General features: G+C 43.8%; 1 protein-coding gene and 1 long non-coding RNA gene across 2 annotated transcripts; both read right to left on the minus strand.

Annotated features, from left to right (window-relative positions):
• Window positions 1–127: 127 nt before the first annotated feature.
• Window positions 128–19,519, minus strand: ern1 (endoplasmic reticulum to nucleus signaling 1). The gene is made up of 22 exons (XM_019881516.1): window positions 19,253–19,519; window positions 13,982–14,102; window positions 10,551–10,584; window positions 10,325–10,397; window positions 10,131–10,203; window positions 9,709–9,831; window positions 9,330–9,431; window positions 8,996–9,257; window positions 8,067–8,145; window positions 6,658–6,817; window positions 6,466–6,581; window positions 6,083–6,277; window positions 4,851–5,115; window positions 4,673–4,763; window positions 4,417–4,606; window positions 4,220–4,319; window positions 3,933–4,132; window positions 2,575–2,722; window positions 2,355–2,482; window positions 2,087–2,210; window positions 1,423–1,490; window positions 128–1,339 (listed from the first exon to the last, which is right to left on the minus strand). Exons 1-22 carry the CDS (start codon window positions 19,325–19,327, stop codon window positions 905–907), a joined length of 3,162 nt encoding a protein of 1,053 aa, XP_019737075.1. The 5' UTR covers window positions 19,328–19,519; the 3' UTR covers window positions 128–904.
• LOC109522746 (uncharacterized) lies at window positions 6,833–7,626 on the minus strand. Its single transcript, XR_002169613.1, has 3 exons — window positions 7,615–7,626; window positions 7,484–7,485; window positions 6,833–6,899 (listed from the first exon to the last, which is right to left on the minus strand). It is a non-coding gene; the product is annotated as an uncharacterized LOC109522746 (long non-coding RNA).
• Window positions 19,520–19,614: the final 95 nt, after the last annotated feature.

The following is a 19,614-nucleotide window of genomic DNA, read 5'->3' on the forward strand; positions in this document are numbered from 1 at the left end:
TTGGAGACCTCTTTCACTCACTGATTTGGAACAGAACCAACGCGGCAAGTGTCTGGTGGGTGAACCACTCCATCACCAAAGACTATTCAACCAGTTTAAACAGTATTCTGGGATACAACGCAGTCAATTTCAGTAAAAAACAAAATAGAATTTAATGTGCAAGTCATCAACTTCACTTTGACACGTGTGGAACGCTCCGAAGCACGAGCGTTCTGCAGACTGACCTTAAAAGACATAATTGAATAGATAATCACATCATTTTTTAAAAAAATTACCTGCAGTATTCCGGTCCTGAAAACCTCAGAAGACAGTCCACATGTAGCGCATCGGCACAACAGTTGTGACTGATGAAAGAGAAGCGCTAGCAGCATTACCAAGCAGATTTACAATGGTCAATTAGAACCATCTGGAGCTAAAGAGCACATGGACACCTTGTTTTTCTTTCTTCTGTTGAGTTATTACTTTTTTTGTTTTGTTTTGAAAAGGCACATTTGCCACATGGATCAAATCTATAAAAATATTCATACAATATCTGGGCAGTGTACAAACGTACTGCAAAATACAACATTGCACAATAAAAGACCCCACATGTTCAACAATAATCGTCAACAATTCCTACATTTTAAGGACAAATACTATTTTTGGACTTGATATTTAAAAAATAAAATAAAATCAGTTCAGCACGACACATAGTCAAACAACCTTTTTAGTTGTCAAACTTGCGAATAGTTCTTTTGTATTGAACCCAGAAGGCACTTATTTGATTCACGGTGCAGCAGCTGTTCTGGCCAAGCGGCTCCCAGGCACTGCAGGCCTGGTCCTCACTGGCACAAAACTTCGCAACTGGCCCACGACTCTTTAAGGCGAAACTCCCCAATTTTGTACGAGATGTGGATGACTGCGTTCACGCTGCTCCACCGTCTGGCAAGCTGGACCCGTTTAACCGGAGATGAGATGTCAGGGGTTCCGAGGCAAGCGTGTGCCAGTCCAGGTCTGACGGTGATGCTTCCGCAGACTCGACTGGCGGGTCTAAAAAAGCAGCGGGTTCGTGTGGTCCTACGGGGCCATGTCCCTCCTGCGCGTCCACTTGTGACGCATGTGTGGATTCTTGTGGTTGTAACATGTCTGTTGACGGTGATTGGCTTTGTGGCGGATGGTCCACTTTTGCCATTTTGGAATAGTAAGGCAGGAAGAACCTCTCTGTCGCGCAGGTCCGCATGGCCAGGTATGTGTGCATTAGCAGGTGGGGGAAACGAGACGTGAAGTAGGAAACAAAGTCATCAGGGATGGAGCCCAGTGTCTCCTGGACCTCGGCAGGTAACTCTCGGTAATGATGTTTCTGTTCAAACAACGACAAGTCTCAGGCTTTCAAATGCTCCGGTCATTAAGCAGTGCACACAAATAAGGAGAGCACAATCTTACTTTGTTCCTCATTGCACGGAGGAGGTCTCTGACTGAGCTGCCTTTGTAGGAACGGAACTTTCTCAGGTCTGTAAGCAATGAGAATTGCGCGTTGAGTTAAAAAAAAAAAATAAACACCACGTAGCCTAGCAAATACTTCTAACTTAATACGAACACACAACGCAAAATGCCACAGGGGACAATGCTGTAGAACAGTGCTTTAATAATGAAACAAATAATTGTAAGAATTTCACAAAGAAACAATTTTATTCGATTTTTCCCCCCCTTGACTTTTAGATAAAACACGTGACATTTAGGTAACAAGTTTGGCCCCCCCCCCCCTTTTGAAATTTGATTTCCCCTGATCCCTAAAAAGCTTTGCATCAATCAGATGATTTATTTTTTATTAACTTACACCAACTTCCACAGAAATTATAAGGGGACAAAAAGCCTGTTTTGATCCTTAATGAATTACCATCTTAAATATTCAACCAATTTAACATCAAATGAGCCCTTAGCCACGGCTCATTTGACATTTTTAAAAATCAGGTCTCACCCGTAGCAATACACTCAACTAACGAAATGGCTTAATCGCTCATGCCTACGAGAAGATATATAAGATCTTTTTATATATATATATATATATATATAAAAAAGATGTTTGCATTGGAAACTTGTGTCCTACCCGTTTGCAGCGGCACGGTGATGTGTTCCCTCCAGTCACTCTTGACCACAGCCCGCCCTCCTCGCTCCAGCTGTCTCACAATCGCTCCGTCCAGCGGCTCCTTCTCGATTCTGTCACTCACATCCTGCAAGTGGCAACAAACGCACAACTATATTGTACGGCATGGCCCGCTCTGTAATAATCCACTCCCAGCATTTACATTATCTGCACTCCTGTAAAATGTGTCTCAATTTGTTAGCAACTTTGACTATCGTAAGCAAAAAAAGACCTGGAAGAACTGTAGTTCCTTCTCCAGACTCCAGAAGAAAGGGTGTTTGAGAACACACTCGGCCGACGGCCTGAGATGAGGATCCATGCTCAGCATCTGCTCTATCAGGTTTCGGGCTACAATGTCGCCTGGTTCAAGAAAATGACACAGGCCATGATGAGGTGCTCACAAATCTCCACAAAGCCTTGCTATGAACCCAACAGTTTGGTTTAGGCCTCACCATGTTTGTCGGTCTGCAGATGATCGAGGCTGTATGTTCCCAAAAGGATGTTGGCTTGCCTTTGCAGTGACTTGCCGAAAGGATGGCTACCTTGAGATACCACGTAGTAGAAGACGCATCCAGCAGAGAAGATATCAACAGTGCACGTCTTAAAAACGAGAGGGGAAAAAAACATCTGGAGTGAATTTCAACTCTTCACACTTATTTAGCCGTGCCTCAATTCATTCGTGCATGCGGCAGTCCCCCCTACCCCATTCAAATAATACATATGATGCATATCTGCCATGACACTTTAAATAAGAGCTGTGGAATTTGGACAAAATGTGATTTCCTAAATGGTAATTTTATATCCTGATAATATACAGTGTATCCTCCCAAAAAAAAATTGTACCTTAAAATGACATTAACATTAATGGCAATTTTCTCCATTTATTTATAAAGCATATTTTATATTGACCACCTGATTAAAAGAATAAACGATCAATAAAATAAAACAAAGCACAAATATCCATTGGCCAAACATTCATTCATTCATTCATTCATTTTCCGAACCGCTTGATCCTCACTAGGGTCGTGGGGGGTGCTGGAGCCTATCCCAGCCGTCCTCGGGCAGTAGGCGGGGTACACCCTGAATCGGTAGCCAGCCAATCGCAGGGCACACAGAGACGAACAACCATCCACGCTCACATTCACACCTAGGGACAATTTAGAGTCTTCAATCAGCCTACCATGCATGTTTTTGGAATGTGGGAGGAAACCGGAGCAACTGGCCAAACAAATGCCATTAAAATATCCATCCATCCATTTTCTGATGCCCTTATCCTCACATGGGTCGCGGGGCGTGCTGGAGCCTATCCCAGCTGTCTTCAGGCCGTAGGTGGGGTACACCCTGAACTGGTTGCCAGCCAATTGCAGGGCACATATAGATGAACAACAATCCGCGGTCACAGTCACACCTAGGGCCAATTTAGAATGATCCATTGACATGCCATGCATGTTTTTGGAAGGTGGGTGGAAACCGTAGTACCTGAAGAAAACCCACGCAGGCTCTGCACCCCTGCACTGTGAGGCTGACGTGCTAACCAGTCGAGCACCGGGCCGCCCCCATTAAAATATATGGTTGTAAAATCACTTTTTACGGAATGCAGTAAAGTGCAAATAATTCAAATAAATAGTGCTTCATGTAACATTCAAGAATGTGTACCATTTATCCTGTAAAATTATTATAAAGCAGGAAAAAAATGGCAGGATATGTCATTTGGGGCAAGGTAAAGCTAAGAATACATCACGATTATATTGTACGCTAGAGGTAGACCGAATTTTTTTTTTCAGGCCCGAAACGGATGATTTGAACTCACCGGGTTGTCTTTGCAGTCCTCGCTGAGAACCTCGGGAGCGATCCAGCCCTCCGTCCCTGGCACTCCGGACCTTCTGCTGAAACTATGGCGGCCTGCTGCTAATTTCTTGCACAAGCCAAAGTCTGAGATCATGGCCCGGACCCGACCATGGGCGTTGGGCATGGACACTAAGATATTGTGAGGTTTCAGGTCTCTGTGGACTGCAGGGCGAGGTCAAAGTTGAGGTGGAGATGGATTAACAGTGTAATGCAGCCGCTAATGCGGAACAACCATTTTAAAACAATTACCTATGTTGAGGGAGTGCAGATGAGCCAGTCCTGATATGGCCTGTTGCAGCAGCATAACCGGCTCCAGTCCATGACGGTCAAAATCTCTCATCTCCACATACTAGACAAACCCAAAAAGAGTTATCCTTAGAACATAGCTTCATACATAAAAAAACTTTAATGTCCAAAATAAATATTAGAATGAATTATTGTGAAACCTCTTGAAGAGAGGCAGCACATAGCTCGGTGGCAATGTACTGGAACTGGCGGTCCCTCTCGGTGCAGAAGTACCGAATGACGTTCGGGTGCTCGTCCGACTCCCGCAGCAGCTGAACTTCCCGGTCTGCAAAGCTGAAGCACTCCGGGAGAATTCTTTTCACCGCCACCGGACGGTTGTCAAACTGACCCCTGGTGGAGGTTATATGGGTTGTATAGGCCACCCCAACAACAATATCCTGTCATTTTCATACTTACTTGTATACAATGGTACCCTCAGCACCATGACCCAACACCTGTTTGGGATGGAACTTGATGTTGCCCACTCTGACAATGTTCGACTCGTCCTCTAATGCGACAAAAAGAGCAAACGGTCAAAAGGGTCTTTTCTACAGACACACACAAGCAATGAGTGTTAATGGCATCTTGACTTCACCTCCATCCTCGTGTTCATTGGCAGAGCTGCCCAGCTCGGAAACGGAGAGATTGGAGTGGTTGGAGGCACGCGGGGTGACGTTTGGGCTGCTGTGGTCCGAGCATTCCGAGCGAGTGTGAGCCACTTCCAGGTAGTCGCTGTCCGGGACCAGAGGAAGCGACATGTCCGCAGCGGGGAAAGGCTGCTGCCTCTGCAGCATCTCCAATCGTTCAGCCATCCGTCGTTGGAACTCCTGGTGCTGCAGCTGCTGCTGCTTGTGAACACTCTGCAACAAAAGAGGACATAAAAGCTCCGACACACCACTTCAACATAGTTCTTGTTTTCATTTAAAGGCAATCTAGAGCAGCTGCAGACTTGTGTACGACTATGAGTTATAGAACACACACATTGGCGGTACAGTGGTACCTCTACTTACAAATGTCTCTTCATACGAGATTTTCAAGGTACGAAACGCCTCAAGAGGAAAATATTGCCTCTAGTTACGAAAGTTCAAGATACGAAAGGTAAAAACACAGTATGGGTTGCTACTCGCAGCTCAAGATTTTCCTGAGCGCAAGATATTTATCGCTACTCTGCCATTGGCTATTCCCAAGCATCATCCTGGCATCCCATTGGCTAAGAGGGATCTCTACCGGATGTGTCTGTGTCGATAGATAGATGTGTGCTTATGCAGTGTCCTTGTCATTCGCCTCTCAGGCCATGAGGTGTTCTGATAGTTTTACGTAAATGTGAATCCCCAGAAAAAGTGTTCACTAGTCGGGCGATTGCTCACTCTGCTGATGTTTGCCTTGGACATTTTCGAAGGATTGTTAAAAGCCGACAAAAGCAGACGTCCTTTGCTCAGTTCTTGACATAACTACAGGCAAAAACCACTTCTGAGAAAGAACATGAACCAAAGAGGGCAAAAAACGAGGAGGCAGTTAAAAGTTAAATGACCGCAATTTTTATTCTTTATTCTTTGTTTTTTACATTATGCACAACTCTCATTTATTGTGCAAAAATCGAATTAGTTGCATGCATTTGTTACATATTTTAATGCATTTTTAAGCTTTAGAAAACATTTATGTCTGAATTTTGGGGGGCTTGGAACGGATTGGGGCATTTACACGGAAAACGCATCTCGACTTACAAAATTTTCTAGTTAAGAAATCTCTTCCGGAACCAATTCATTTTGTAAGTAGAGGTACCACTGTATTTATTTGTCTAGATGGAGGTACTCATATATTACTTGCCTTGGGGTACGTGATCACAAAGGCCACCCAACCCGCCAGGAGGAAAGTGGAAAAGATAATGGTGGCCATGTCTTTCAGCATGGAGTCCACAGAGGCTTCTGGACGAACAGTGCGACCACCAAGCCCGGGTTCTTGGATTGACATTTCAGGCATAGCGGAAGGCGGAATGTCCTCCATGACAACATTTTTCACATTCTACAAAATGAAGACAGCAAGTGGCGTAAAAAACAATTATTTACCCTTGAGGACCACAGCATGTGGTACACATTTACACAATACAGTGAAATCCAATTAAAAAAAAAAAGTGGCGCGTGCGCACGCACACACACACACACACACACACACACACACACACACACACACACACACACACGTCCACTCACCTCCTCAGCTTTCTTGTTACTACTTGGTGGAATGACGTTGGCCTGGTTACGAGGAAAGCTGTCAGGGAATCTTTCCAGGATCTTGTTGTGAGCTTCAGGAGGTGTCTCGTGATGACCTTAAAAATGAGTCTTTCATGTTTGAAATGGCAAACAGTATCCGTTTTGCTAAATGTATAAAGTCATCTATCGTACCGATGAGCAGCAGGTAGTTACGCATGTAGTTAATGCGGTTGCGCCCGCGCAGTGCAGAGTTGAACTTAACACTGGTGCTCGGCGTAATGACACACTCTTCGTCCTCATCTGTCTCCTGCCTGTCTGGACCCTCCAGCATTGGGAAGGTGCTTCCCCGAGGCTGCACATGCAAACAAATATTTAACTCATTCAATCCCACCCATTTTACTGGATTTTAACTGATTTGAAAGGCCTACAGATTACTGTGTTCGATTGCGATATAAACCTGCAGGCTACTAAAAGAAAGATGAGAATCTCCTCTTTCTGCTGAAAAAAGGCTGTTTCTATCTTTTGAAATCAATCAGGAGAAAATGGCTAAATTTCATCAGATTTCCATTTTTGGAGGAAAATGGAAAAAGGGACCATTTTGCAAAAGCATGCATTTCAAGTATGGCGCCACTATTTTTTGCTTTTGGGACAACTCAAACATCTAAATAAGACTTTCCTTCCTTCTAAAAAACAACATACACAATTGACAGCAAAAATATTTATCTGCACTCTATTGAACTGATGAAATGAACTTTGAACAGAAGTGAAACAATGAGTTCAGTCCCTATGTGTACGTCTATGTTTGCACGCGTGTGTCCCCTTCAACCTGCAATTTGTGCATATTTTTTTTGTGTGTGATACAAAATGAAGCAATTGCCCTAATATGAGGTCACACAACATGTCTTACACCGCATTCTGGTTTCACTTCACTTGCTCTTGCGAAGGCACTTTCGCTGCGGTGTGGCTTTTGCACGAGGCAGACGATGTTCGTGCACACGCAGCCTCTTTTGATGGCGACTTCTTACTTTTGGGCGGACGAAAGCAACTTGATACTTATAAAATTCCGCCCCGCGTCATGGTGGAAGATTTTCTCCCCGAAAAGCAATCTTCAAAGGTTGCATATAATTGTTTTGATTTCTCCATCGCTACTGGTTCAAATGCACCCTCTACTAACTAATTACACGCTACTCCACCGGACACAAGTCTGGACAGATTTTAAATGAAACTTACAATGCAGACAACCCTGATACATAATCAGAGGCTGTCTCAGACCCTTCTGCACGCTATGGTGCAAAATAAAGGAAATGACGTATAAGTACGTCATGGGTAGCAAGCTGTAGCTGGTTCTCAAGACGTATTTATACAGAATGGGGATTGAATGAGTTAAGGAATCCAGAAATGTTTTCCTGTCATGGGAATCCGAACAATACAATAAAGGCATGTGTTCTCCCAAAACAGTGCTCCAATATTTTTTTTCTATCAGGGGCTCAGTACATGAATAAAAATTGATGCTAGTCCTTGGGAAACTAAACATGAATATGTACATGTAATATGTTCATGTCTTAATATTCAGGAGCGTTAACAACACAAGAGTCACTCACCACCACCGTGACTCCATCGTGCACCAGAGAGGGAGACGCATACAGGCTGGTGGAATATTTACCCACATACAAAGTGGACCTGAAACAGTTAAAATAAAAATAACAATAACATTATATATATATTTATATATATTTGATATGTATATCTGGCACCACATTCACTTGTGATTAATCATGTGTACAACCGATTAAGGGAAATGAGCTACAGACTGAAAATGAAAATGAACATTCTATGCTTTCCAAAACTGAAAACCAACAACTGAAAGTACTGTTTTTCATGTTTGAAACAAACAAGAGCAGATGTGAACTCAATAAAAAAAATAATCATTCGGGGAATCTACTGCAGAGTTAAAGAAGCATTGTGTACTGCTACTGGGATACCCCACACTCCGCACTAGGGATGGGCATGAGAAATTTCAGTCAACTGTGTTGAATTGAATCATCAAGTAATTGAGCCAAAATGGAGTGCACAACTTGCCTGCTGTACCGTAATGCGTTGCCTTTATCACATCTTGGCTGTATGATTTACTGTAATGCACTTTATTTTGGAGTCAGCCAACCCTCCGTCAAACGTCTCCATCTGGGTCAAATCTCAGCTGTTCTTACTTTAACTGGAATGCTGAAGAGGAAGCATGTAAATCCTATTCTGGCCGGTCTCCATTTAAATTGTTTTTATGTTTTACGTGTACTTTGTATTGATGTGCTTTGCTGTATTTCATCTGAAGTGTTCTTCAAATAAAATTGAGTTGAGTTGCTGTTGATTCAACGTAAACAATTTTGGGGGTGAAGCAAGAATAAAACATGACCTATGTCAATGCAGATGGCCACGAGGGCATTTGTCACGATGCACGTGACGACTGCGTAAAGAGAGAATTCCAAAATTTGTGACAGCAAAGAAAGAGCATATGGAGTGGACTCAGTTTGCTTACATTAACTTATTGTCTGTCTTCTTCTCCTTCGGAAAGGGGTACTTCCACTGGGTGATACGGCCCATCTCTCCAGACATGAACGTAAGATAGCGCAGGGTTTCCACGGCCACGTTGGTGTGAACGACTTTGCGGAGGCCCTCACGCTGCCAGATGTACATGGCCACGACAGGCGAGTTGTAGTTTTGGACCCACTGGACGTCACCGGATTCGCTGTCCACCGTCACCACCAGGCCGTCGCCATTCGACACAAAATGGGCCATCTCTGCGGGGTCACCAGGGAGCGGATTCGCGTCAGATAAAGTCACGACAGAGCGAACGCAGCTCGGTGACTTACTGTATTTGGTGTCATCATCGGGAAGGGTGGAGGCGTAGTCCGAATAAGTGGCATTCCACCGCAGCTCTCGGCTTTTGGTGTCATACATGGTGATGGTATATTCTACAACAGGGACACAAGACATGGGAGAGTAAATGCATTGTTTTGCTTATGTAACATCAGGAATGGGATGGCGGAAAGTGCCCACGATCTATTTCAGGATGTCAATGCATACAAGTGGGTTGAAAAGTGAAACTTCATTTTGAATAGGTGGTGTCATGTGTCAAACACCCAAATACCATTACTAAGCCCTTTTCTCTTCTTGTGATGTAACACCTTGAAGGGGCATTTAAAGTTGCACGTTCAAATGCACGTGAGAAAATATGTTTGTTCTTTTCACCTGTGCGCCCCAGATAGAGGAGAGAGGAGGAAGGGCACAGCATGTCGGCAAAGGACGAAGTCAGCGTCTGCTGCTTCTCACCAGTCAACAGGTCCACCACGTGCCAGAGGTCCTGCTTCTTACCTACACACACGCACACGCACACGCACACACACACACACACACACACACACACACACACACACACACACAAAACAATTTGTCAGTCACCATTCACGTGATAATGCAAGTGATGAAGAACGTCTGACGGATTAAGGATTGATGGGCATCATAATAGATTGTATTGACACTAGATCTGCACTTACTGGATATTTTTAGATATTTCGATTTCCCTCCGTAAAACTCATTATTTTTCATGTATTGTACTTTTTAATAGACACAGAGTATGGGGCGGAAGAGAAAGATTCTATAATCAGCATTACCCATGTAAAGGATTCCATCAGTACTGCGGCAGGGAGACGCTTGCACCAACTCAGGAATAGTGAACGGTAATTTCTGTTTGAGAACAAACAAACAAACATGAGCGAACCGGAATGCCCTCGTTATTTTATGATAACATACGAGAGTGAGCGAGAAGTGAGAGCACACTATTTGTGCTAAAGTCATTTCCTCTTACTGTCAGGCCTTCATTGTTCTTTCCACCCAGAGAATACAGACTGCCATCGTTGGGATCAGGCAGAAAGGCTGGCCTGGAAGGAACAGGGAAAAAAAACAAAAAAAAAAAACAAAACAGTGCCATTACCCGAATGACAAGTATAATTCAGAGCAACTACTGAAAGCTACATTAAAGGAAGTTCAAATGTTATAAATACGTTGAACCATTGTTCACGTAAATTACGTACTCTGCAACATGCGTGGGGACTTGAAGAACTGGATCTGTAAGGACAGAAAATGACAAATGTTGAAGTTGCCAGTCAAGAGTGACAAAAGCATAAATGAGCACAACAGACTGTGTGACCAGGAGTTGGAAAGCAGGAATATTCAGGCCCACCAAACGCCAATGAGCTCCAATGACCCTGAAATTTCTCGATAGAACACAGAAGGCTTTTCATAGGCATATAGAAACCTTATGATAAAATGAAATCTCCAAGTCCACCGCCTTAAAATGCAAGCATTAACTCCCAGTGTCTTTTGCTTTGTTCTGTATCTCCTCACGGGGTTTGTACCAAGTGTTTCAGTGCCAGTCGGAGATGATCACCAGTAGCGGAGCATAACAGCTGATTGTGTTGAACCACGTCTAGCGCCGTGCAGTGAATCTTTTTGGGTTATTTTCTCCTCCCTTGTCTTTATTGTCCCCATGCCGTTGATTTAATAGAACTCTCATACTCTTAATTTTTGTGGGGGAAAAAAAATCCCCAAAACAATCAATCTCGACGGCAAACACTGTTTAGAAAGTCAGACAAATTGTTCACCCAGCATGTAATCATGTTGGGAGTAGAGGTAAGATTGGGCCGCCCGAGCCCGAGCCCGACCCGACCAAAAATGTCAATCATTGGTTCGGGTTCGGGTCAGGCTTCTCTCTCGCTGACTTTTTTTTTTTTTTCGAGGCCGTCAGTAGTTTTGGCCACGAGAGACCGTGGTTCGCAAAAAAAAAACAGAAGTCGCCTCATCACAACATGTACTGTACTAAACTCTTGCAATGACAATTCAAAGAACTCCTTCCTGTCTCTGTCTATGATCCACCCATCATTATTCTTTTTTGTCTCTCTGCTTCTCTCTCATATAGTACCGCGCTCGATTCTTAAGGACGTACTGCTGCGGTGGTTTACGGCCCAATTTTCAACCCGTCAAAATGACGGACGGCCTTAAATTTTCCCCGTCCACTCTTAAAAAAAATCCGTCAATGATAGAAAATTGTCGGTTAATGTAACCTCTTCAGAAACAGAAATATAAAAGATGTAAATGTTTGTACAGTCTTGTTTAACTTAGATTTCGTTCCAAAAGACAGGCTTTGTTATCAGAAATCACCCCTCCTCCTCCCGAGTCCTCACAAATAAAATATAAAATGTCGGGTTTGCTTCGGGCTCGGGCCTGCAAATCGAGCTAAGTGATCGGGCTCGGGCCGGGTCGGGCTTAAATACACTCGGGCCGGTTCGGGTCGGGCTCGTTTTTTTAGGACCGATCTTATCTCTAGTTGGGAGATCCCATGGCATCATATTTGATCCAATCTTCTAACGCAAGTTGAATAAAAATGATAAATCCCCGTGCCTGTTGTGCTGAAAAGCAACACGAGTTAAAAAACTTCTAGAACACAATCAACAAGAATTACAACGTGACCAATGCACATTTCTCGTGTGAACATACAGGGTGTGGACCAGATGGTGTTGATACTTTAGCGATGCCTGAAGGAGTCAACGAGTGTGTGTGTGTGTGTGTGTGTGGGGGGTGGATTACCTGGGGGTGGTAAATATCTGTTTGGTGAAACGAGTGTCAGTATCCATGGGCTGTAATTGTGGAGGGCGTTTATAAACAACAACAATGACATGATTTCCTGCATGGCATCGCGCCGTGTGAAGCCCGCACCCGGCGTTGCGGTCGAAGTGCGGTGCACGTGTGAGTGGATTTGCCATCGTGAGTTGACGAGTTGTGTGGATTTCATGCTGAACACACCGTATGGGCGTGAATCACTGGCACAGCGCGAGTCAAAGAATTTAATAGATCTGCCAGAAAGAAAAAAAATGTGACAGAGGCATCTGAACTGTGATTATTAATGCTCGGGATTAGGTGAAAAAAAAAAAAAAAAAACGACACGGAGTTGAACAATCTTTGTGACCCGAAGTGTGAATGCAGTCTTAAAGAGTGTGGCAAAATAGCAGAGGTGTTGGAAGAGAAAAGCAGAAGAGGTCAAGCTTCAGTTTTTGTGGATCGTCAGTGGACCCTGAGGAACCACTGCGGAGCACAGACAAGATGGGCAAGGTCTTAGAGGTGCCGCCATTTATCATGGCTTATTTAGCAATCGAGACGAGACAGCAATGGGCCTTGGAGAGCCGGGTGAGTAAAAAAAAAAAACCCAAAACAAAACAAGCGGTCACACCACAGTAAAATATTGGAGACAAAATCACATTTTCACTTTGCACCCCGATATTGAATATGTAGAACCATGACTACATTATTTGCAATACGGTGGGATGCGCATGCTGAAAGTACACTGTATTGTTTTTGCAAGTTCCAAATGTTCTCGCGTATCCAATTTCCAGTGTTCACCCAATGCCCCAGGATGTGGTCGCCAAAAGGTGCACAGGTCTACAAATACTGACACGTCTAAAGCAAACATTTGTGAAAGGGTAGTTGTAGTGCAGGCTGTCGTTGTGCACACGCTCACCACAGAGCTGAAGTGAGGTCATATGTTGAGGAGTTGCCCTTTGCCCAATGCTGCCACCAGACGAAAATAACATTTGAGAGCTGCAATTCGATTCAACCACACAATGCTATTGCTAATTAAGTCATATTTCAAATTCAATAACAATCAACTTGGACAGAGAAAGGCCAATGCGAGCGCTCTGGGTTGAATGGAGGGACGGGAGGGTTGGAAAAATGTAATTGTGTGGCGGTAGTTTCCGGAGGCTGGAGTGTGCAGCTCTAATCTAACTTAGTAAAGGCATTTGCTGCAGTGATGGCTCATGGGGTTTATTCCAAATTCTTCATATGACCATCTTTGAAGCTCAAAAACTAGATGGAATTTGGAAAATGCAACCCAAAAATATGCAAATGTGCTCTTCAAGCCTGGTCTCATGTCCCATTAGGTGAAAAAAAAAAAAAAAAACGACACGGAGTTGAACAATCTACAACAACACATCTATCTCCCAAGGTCTAGCTTATCTATTGCAGGTCCAAAGCGTGCAGGGACTCCGCAAAGCACAGAACCTTCGCCATGTTGGCTTGCCCTTGCCCACTTTGACCTCCACTGCAGGCGTTATTTGCCCCTCTCTCGGTTAATCATTACACGCTTTCCAGAATCAACAGAAGATCTCGCGGCATTACTCAAGTGCAGGCCCAAACACAACAGCTGCGGTAATCCCGGAAACTTTTTTTTTCAAACGTTGAGTCAGTTCAAACACGACCCGTGGATTCAAAGTCATGTTTTGCGCTATTTTTCCTGATGGCTTCATCCGTGGTCCTAACTTTCAAGCTGCAGATCGGGTGACTATCCATGGCCATTCACACGTTTTAATCCCGATAAGTACAAACATAAAACATGTTGCCTCGGGGTTGGTAGATTACAATTGGACAATAACAACAACAACAAAAAAGTCACCGGTACTTCTCCTCTTACCTTCTTTCAGCGTCCATTTGATGGCCCCGGATTTCTTGCTGACGGCATGCAGGTTTCCTTCCAGGGTGGACACAAACAGCAAGTTTTCAGGGAGCGAAACCGTGCTGGCGTTGCAAAACACCTGAAAAGAAAAATCAGTTCGATGGTTATTAACAGCTGGAACCAAATCACATCGGCAACTGTCATCAACTGCTACAGAAGCTTCTTTCAAAAGAGGGACATCTTGATGCTACATTTCCTGTGGTACAAGTGAATCGAGAATCGGCAACTTCTGCGGCCCCTTATTTAAAAATAAATCAAGTGGCATGGTAGAAGTTTGGAGAATTTCTACATGTGTTCTAATGTCATGTCCCAAGATGCTCATCACTCATGTTCCAAACCAGTCCCGTCGGTGAGGGTTGATGACCTGGCCAATATTTGTCGAGGGAGATTTCACACAGCAAGAATTGAAAACTTGTGGATATGTGATTCAGTTCCAGAAAAGTATTGATTATTTTCTTGGGCTTAGCAAGACCAGCAACAATATTTTGGGGGAAACCATTCAGTCGCTTTGTGTAGTGTAGCACCAAGTACACAGATGAAAACAAATATGGTCCAGTCCACAGTACACAGAGGATGGAAAAAGTTGACACAACCTCGGTCAAATGCAAGGTTTTTGTGGTATGAAAAAAATTAGACCTTTGTAATAATTTAAAAACGTCTACCATTAATGCGAACTAACTTATATGTGCATTTTGTCATTTATTCCTCAAGCGATTGTGTTTTAGGGCAATGAAAACATATTTTGGAGAACTGCGGGTGGGGATTTCCACAACTGCTTACACAATATTTGATCATGTTAATAACACACACACACACACACACACACACACACACACACACACACACACACACACACACACACACAAATTCGGGCCTTTTTTCAAATGATTTTTCTTGGAATTTCCTTCCACATTTTTCGAAACATTGCCTTCATATGGACTTTGCCTGAAGCCGTCAGATTCACAGAGATGCAATGTGATCAGGGGAGACAAAAGGAACATGTGACCCGACATCCCACGCACGCACCATCCAGATGAGTTTGACTTATCCATAGCATAATAGCATCTGTCAAACACAACAAATTCAACAAACAAGAAGAGTCCAACTTTTGGTGGATTCCCAGAACCTGGATGACACGAGAATCCACACAGACATTCAGCAAATGTGTTGCTATTATTTATTGATCTTGTGACAGCAAGTTAAAAATAACTTGAGTAAATATGCTACTTGGCAAACAAGTATATTAAGCCCAAGTCAACTCAAGATTCATTCCACGGGCACGACTTGTCTTACTCCCTAACGCATGATGGTTGAGGGGAGCTGCTGCATTCAGCTGCAATGGAATTCTAAAAATGCAGCTTTGACAACAAAGCTTTCCTGGATTGATTGACTGTCGCTTTTCTTCGATGTATTTTTCTTTTTATCCCTATGGGAGGCCCAGTTTTATCATCCAAACGTTAAAGTATCAAGACTGTCAAGCCGTTTTTTTTTTTTTTTTTTTTGTTAAACTACGAACAAGTGAGCAGCAGAGACGGCCATCCATGTTCGGATGAATCCCTCAGGTGCTGATTAAAATCTCTCACTAATCCCCTTGAACTGTCCCCTTGCATACAATGCAGATTAGCCATCGATAATTGCTAATACACTCATCTCAGCATTTAGCCACTTTTGATGGGTGGGAGAGGGCGGAGGCGGGCGGATTTCAAGAGCTCTTAAGAGGAACACAAAGACCCCCCAAGAGGTGCAAAGTCCGTCATGGAGAGCAAATGCACCCAAGAGTTCACACGAGTCAAAATTCTTGGGTCCCATTGCTCTTATTACCTGGATTTTTATTTTTTATTTATTATCCATCCATCCATTTTCCGATCCGGTAATCCTCACTAGAGCCTATCCCAGCTGTCTTCGGGCAGTAGGCGGGGGACACCCTGAACCGGTTGCCAGCCGAGCGCAGGGCACACACAGACGAACAACCATCCGTGCTCACATTCACACCTAGGGACAATTTAGAGCGTTCAATCAGCCTGCCATGCATGTTTTTGGAATGTGGGAGGAAACCGGAGTACCCGGAGAAAACCACACAGGCCCAGGGAGAAAATGCAAACTCCACACAGGGAGGCCAGAGCTGGAATTGAACTGCACTGTGAGGTCGACATGCTAACCAGTCGACCACGGGGCCGCCCTGCAATATTATTTTCGTTTTTTTTAAATGACGTCATGCACGTCAGTTTAAAAACATTCAAAACAGGAATGAGAGCCCTATAAATTGCCTTTTTTGCTCTGAAAGATCCGTCTGTAATCTCACATCCTATTCAAGCGTTCCTGTCAATATTGTGCACCTGTGACCGCTCCCACTGGACTGTGCTCACAGTATTCTGTGTCCTCACTTTACAAGGGACGGCAAATATATAAAACATTTCAGGACATCTGTTACTAGTCATGATACAGAAACAAGTTTTGTTCCAATTTGAACGTGGTATGAATTTGTTGTGTCAGAGGATTTCATCAGATTGGAGAACTGGGCGGCTTCAGCGATCGAGATTTTCAGTTTCCCCTCTGGAGCTGGGCCAGACTTTAGCGCAAGCTCTTTTGGTTTGTGTTCTCAGCAGGGTGAAGTGTCACTGTGCAGTGCACCAGCTGCATCGCCAAGCATCCTGAACGGAGGGGCCAAGTGGTGCGTTTCAGACCATGACTGGGGCGAGAGTCATAGGGGCACAAAGCAAATCGCAAAACTGTGATTGTCAAAGGTAGCGTAGCGCAGCAAACGACTTGGTAGAAATGGCCTGTTTGCAGAAAAACTAAATATGGGCCAAAAACGGGGGTGGGAAATGCAACACTGCAACTGTAATATGAACGGACTAATTGTCTGTTTTCCTTCAGGGCTGTGCAAATATGAGCGCATCCCACGGTTGTTTAGCTTTCTTCAAGTTCCGACCAGACACTGATGCAAGGCAGACATTTAACATACTACTTCTTAACACAACACTGGAATCATCTGCATGAGCAAACATAAAACGAGATGATCTGTGTCTCGATTTAGTGCATGTCATCATCAAGCCATCGCATTTGACATTTACGCCACATATTAGTTGAAGCACATGTCAAACATGGTCGCCTTTGTGTATTTATCAGAAGCAAGGCGGTGTTTCAGCGGAGCGCCGGTCACGTGTCGGACCCACACACGGACACGCACAGCCCAATCTGCAGCTGTGATAAGATAGCGCAAGACCACAATTTATTTGTGACCGAAAGCAGCCTGTGTTGGTGCTGGGTGACTGAACTAGAAGGACACGGTGACCTATAAGAGGCAACAAACATACATTGAGGCACATGTGGTCATTGAGCACAACACAGAGAGCACAGATGTACAGTTTGAAACCAAGCAGTTGGTCAATGCCACATTCTTTGACAGGGGGGAAAATTTTTTTAAGAGTTTAATTTGGATAGGAGAGGAGTGCACAATGATAAGAAAGATGTTAGAAAGCCAGTTTATTTATCTGCTGAGCTAAACTCACTTGTTCACTCAAGATGATTTAAGCTAACGCCGCAAGGTGTGCTGGTTACATCCAGCTCTATCCTGTACCAAGGAGAAACAGATAAAGACCAAAAAAAAAATTCGGTTCTAATTTGAAGGCATAAGTTTAGAATTATACAAGGATAAAATCCTGATTTCAGAGAAAAATGTTGCAAGAATAAAATGCCTTTTTAATGCCCTTTCAGCTTGGAATTGAACAACAATCAAGACGTACTACGACAAGAAAAAGGGGCATGACTTTATGAGCAAATTTTACAACAACAATGCTGTCATTTTTACTTTTAAAAATACTCAAATTGTCAACACAAGATGGTTATTTTACAAGAAAAAGGAAACGTTTTGTTGCGACAGTTGTGCCTGAATTAAAAAATGTCAGATTCAGGGGCGGCACATCCAACAGGAGAGATGGTGGCAGAGTGATTTCTGAGCGTTAACAGCAAGATATTTGGGGAAAGTTCTACAGTCAAAACAGGATGCAGCAGAAAATGTTTGTTTTGGGGGCGTCAACAATCCAACCACTGGTGAATTGCAACTCCTGAGGCTGTCAAACTGAAAAAGCTGAATCTCAAGGATGAGCCAAACCTTCACGAGGTCTTGCCATGTCATTAGAATAGGATGAACCTATTGCCTTTTTTTGGCTACTACTGAACCTCTCCCTCTACTTCTAACATGGGCAAAGCCGGTGCTTTCTGTTGAATTCGTGACCAGTCTAAATTGACGACCAGCAGCCTATACCTTACCTCAAAACCAGTGGATCCAGTACCAGACTACTTCCTCCTTAGCAACCAGCACCAAATATTTGCAAGCTCGTGCGGTGCTGCCATTGTCCGTGCGCCCGACCCTACATTGGAGCGCCACGCGAACCAAACGCGGTGTCTCGATGCCTTTAGAGTTTTCACTGACCCTAAAATGCACGGGATTTGGAATGCGTGGGGAAGCTTCCAGAGAAAACCTGCACAACGAGAACAAGTTAATTCCACGCAGTAGGGCCCAAGGCAAGACTCGAACCCGGGGAATTTGGACCCTCGTTAAATGTTAGCCCTAAATAAAATCTGCAAATTAACCAAAGTGAAAACAAGAGCCAACGGAAGTCCACTGAGATAAAATGGAGATGTGACATGTGATGGGTTCAGTGACTTCCTGGGGAAAGTGTGATGTAGTCTAAAAACATCAAGTCATGTTGATACTTCCTCTGCTGTGATACAATTCAACACTAAAGATGGATTACTCTTTGTGCTTCTGGATCATCTACGGAAAGTTTTCTTTGTATTCTACTCTCCATCATACATGGTGTGCCCCACAGAGTTTTCACGTCACAGCCGAACTGAGGTTTATTGGGCCGAGGGGAGGATCGAATCAAGCTCCAAAAAAAACATGCTGCTTTGATATACAATTCTATAATGACATCCGAGTATACATAAAAGAATTAATGTAACATGCGATGCAGACAACATATCATCATCATTGTCACTAATGAATAAACATAACTTCAAAGTTATCAATTACGACATTTTACGTTTATTCCAGTATGTGTCCAGCTCCCTACCTCATGTCATAGTGTGTATACAGCTAAGCAGCTTCTGTTCACAAGCTAATAACCACTATTCATTTTGACAAATTCGTTTTTCACTTAAGAGACAATAATAGCAACATTGTATTGAGAGACTCTGTTAATTCAAACGTCAGCTGGTTCTCACCTGGAGTGGCAGAGCCGCGTAGTAAAGCAAAATGCACCACACCAGGGCCCGGGTGCTCACTGTCCAGTCCATCATTTGGGGTCTGAAAGCCGAAAGGGGGCGACTGCTCTTTGACGTCCGTTCACTCCATACAAGACGTCATTTGGCTCCCGACGCGAATGTTGTGAAATGTTTGGTCAACAGCTAAAAACGGCATTATGGCAGGCAGCGTTGAAACCATACGCGGCGAGTTAGCTTTTTTTTTTTTTGCTTCCTGAAATGAAACCAGGGAAAGGGGCGGGACTTCGTGGTCTACGTGCCACGAGAGTGGAGGAGGGGAGTCCGAAGTCGCGGTACCAGCCAATAGGAGACGAGAAGAGGCC

This window comes from Hippocampus comes, unplaced genomic scaffold (genome assembly GCF_001891065.2).
Source record: "Hippocampus comes isolate QL1 unplaced genomic scaffold, H_comes_QL1_v1.1 scaffold458, whole genome shotgun sequence".
NCBI classification, from domain to species: Eukaryota; Metazoa; Chordata; class Actinopteri; order Syngnathiformes; family Syngnathidae; genus Hippocampus; species Hippocampus comes.

What these genes read in the sequence shown, in the direction of transcription:
- ern1 (XM_019881516.1), bottom strand. Translation starts at nt 19,327, where the DNA reads ATGATGGACTGGACAGTGAGCACCCGGGCCCTGGTGTGGTGCATTTTG. An exon ending in AAGACAGACAATAAGTTAAT is followed by an intron (nt 8,146 to 8,995) that starts GTAAGCAAACTG and finishes TAACTGTTTCAG; the next exon opens with GTCCACTTTGTATGTGGGTA. An exon ending in CAATGAACACGAGGATGGAG is followed by an intron (nt 4,764 to 4,850) that starts GTGAAGTCAAGA and finishes TTGTCGCATTAG; the next exon opens with AGGACGAGTCGAACATTGTC.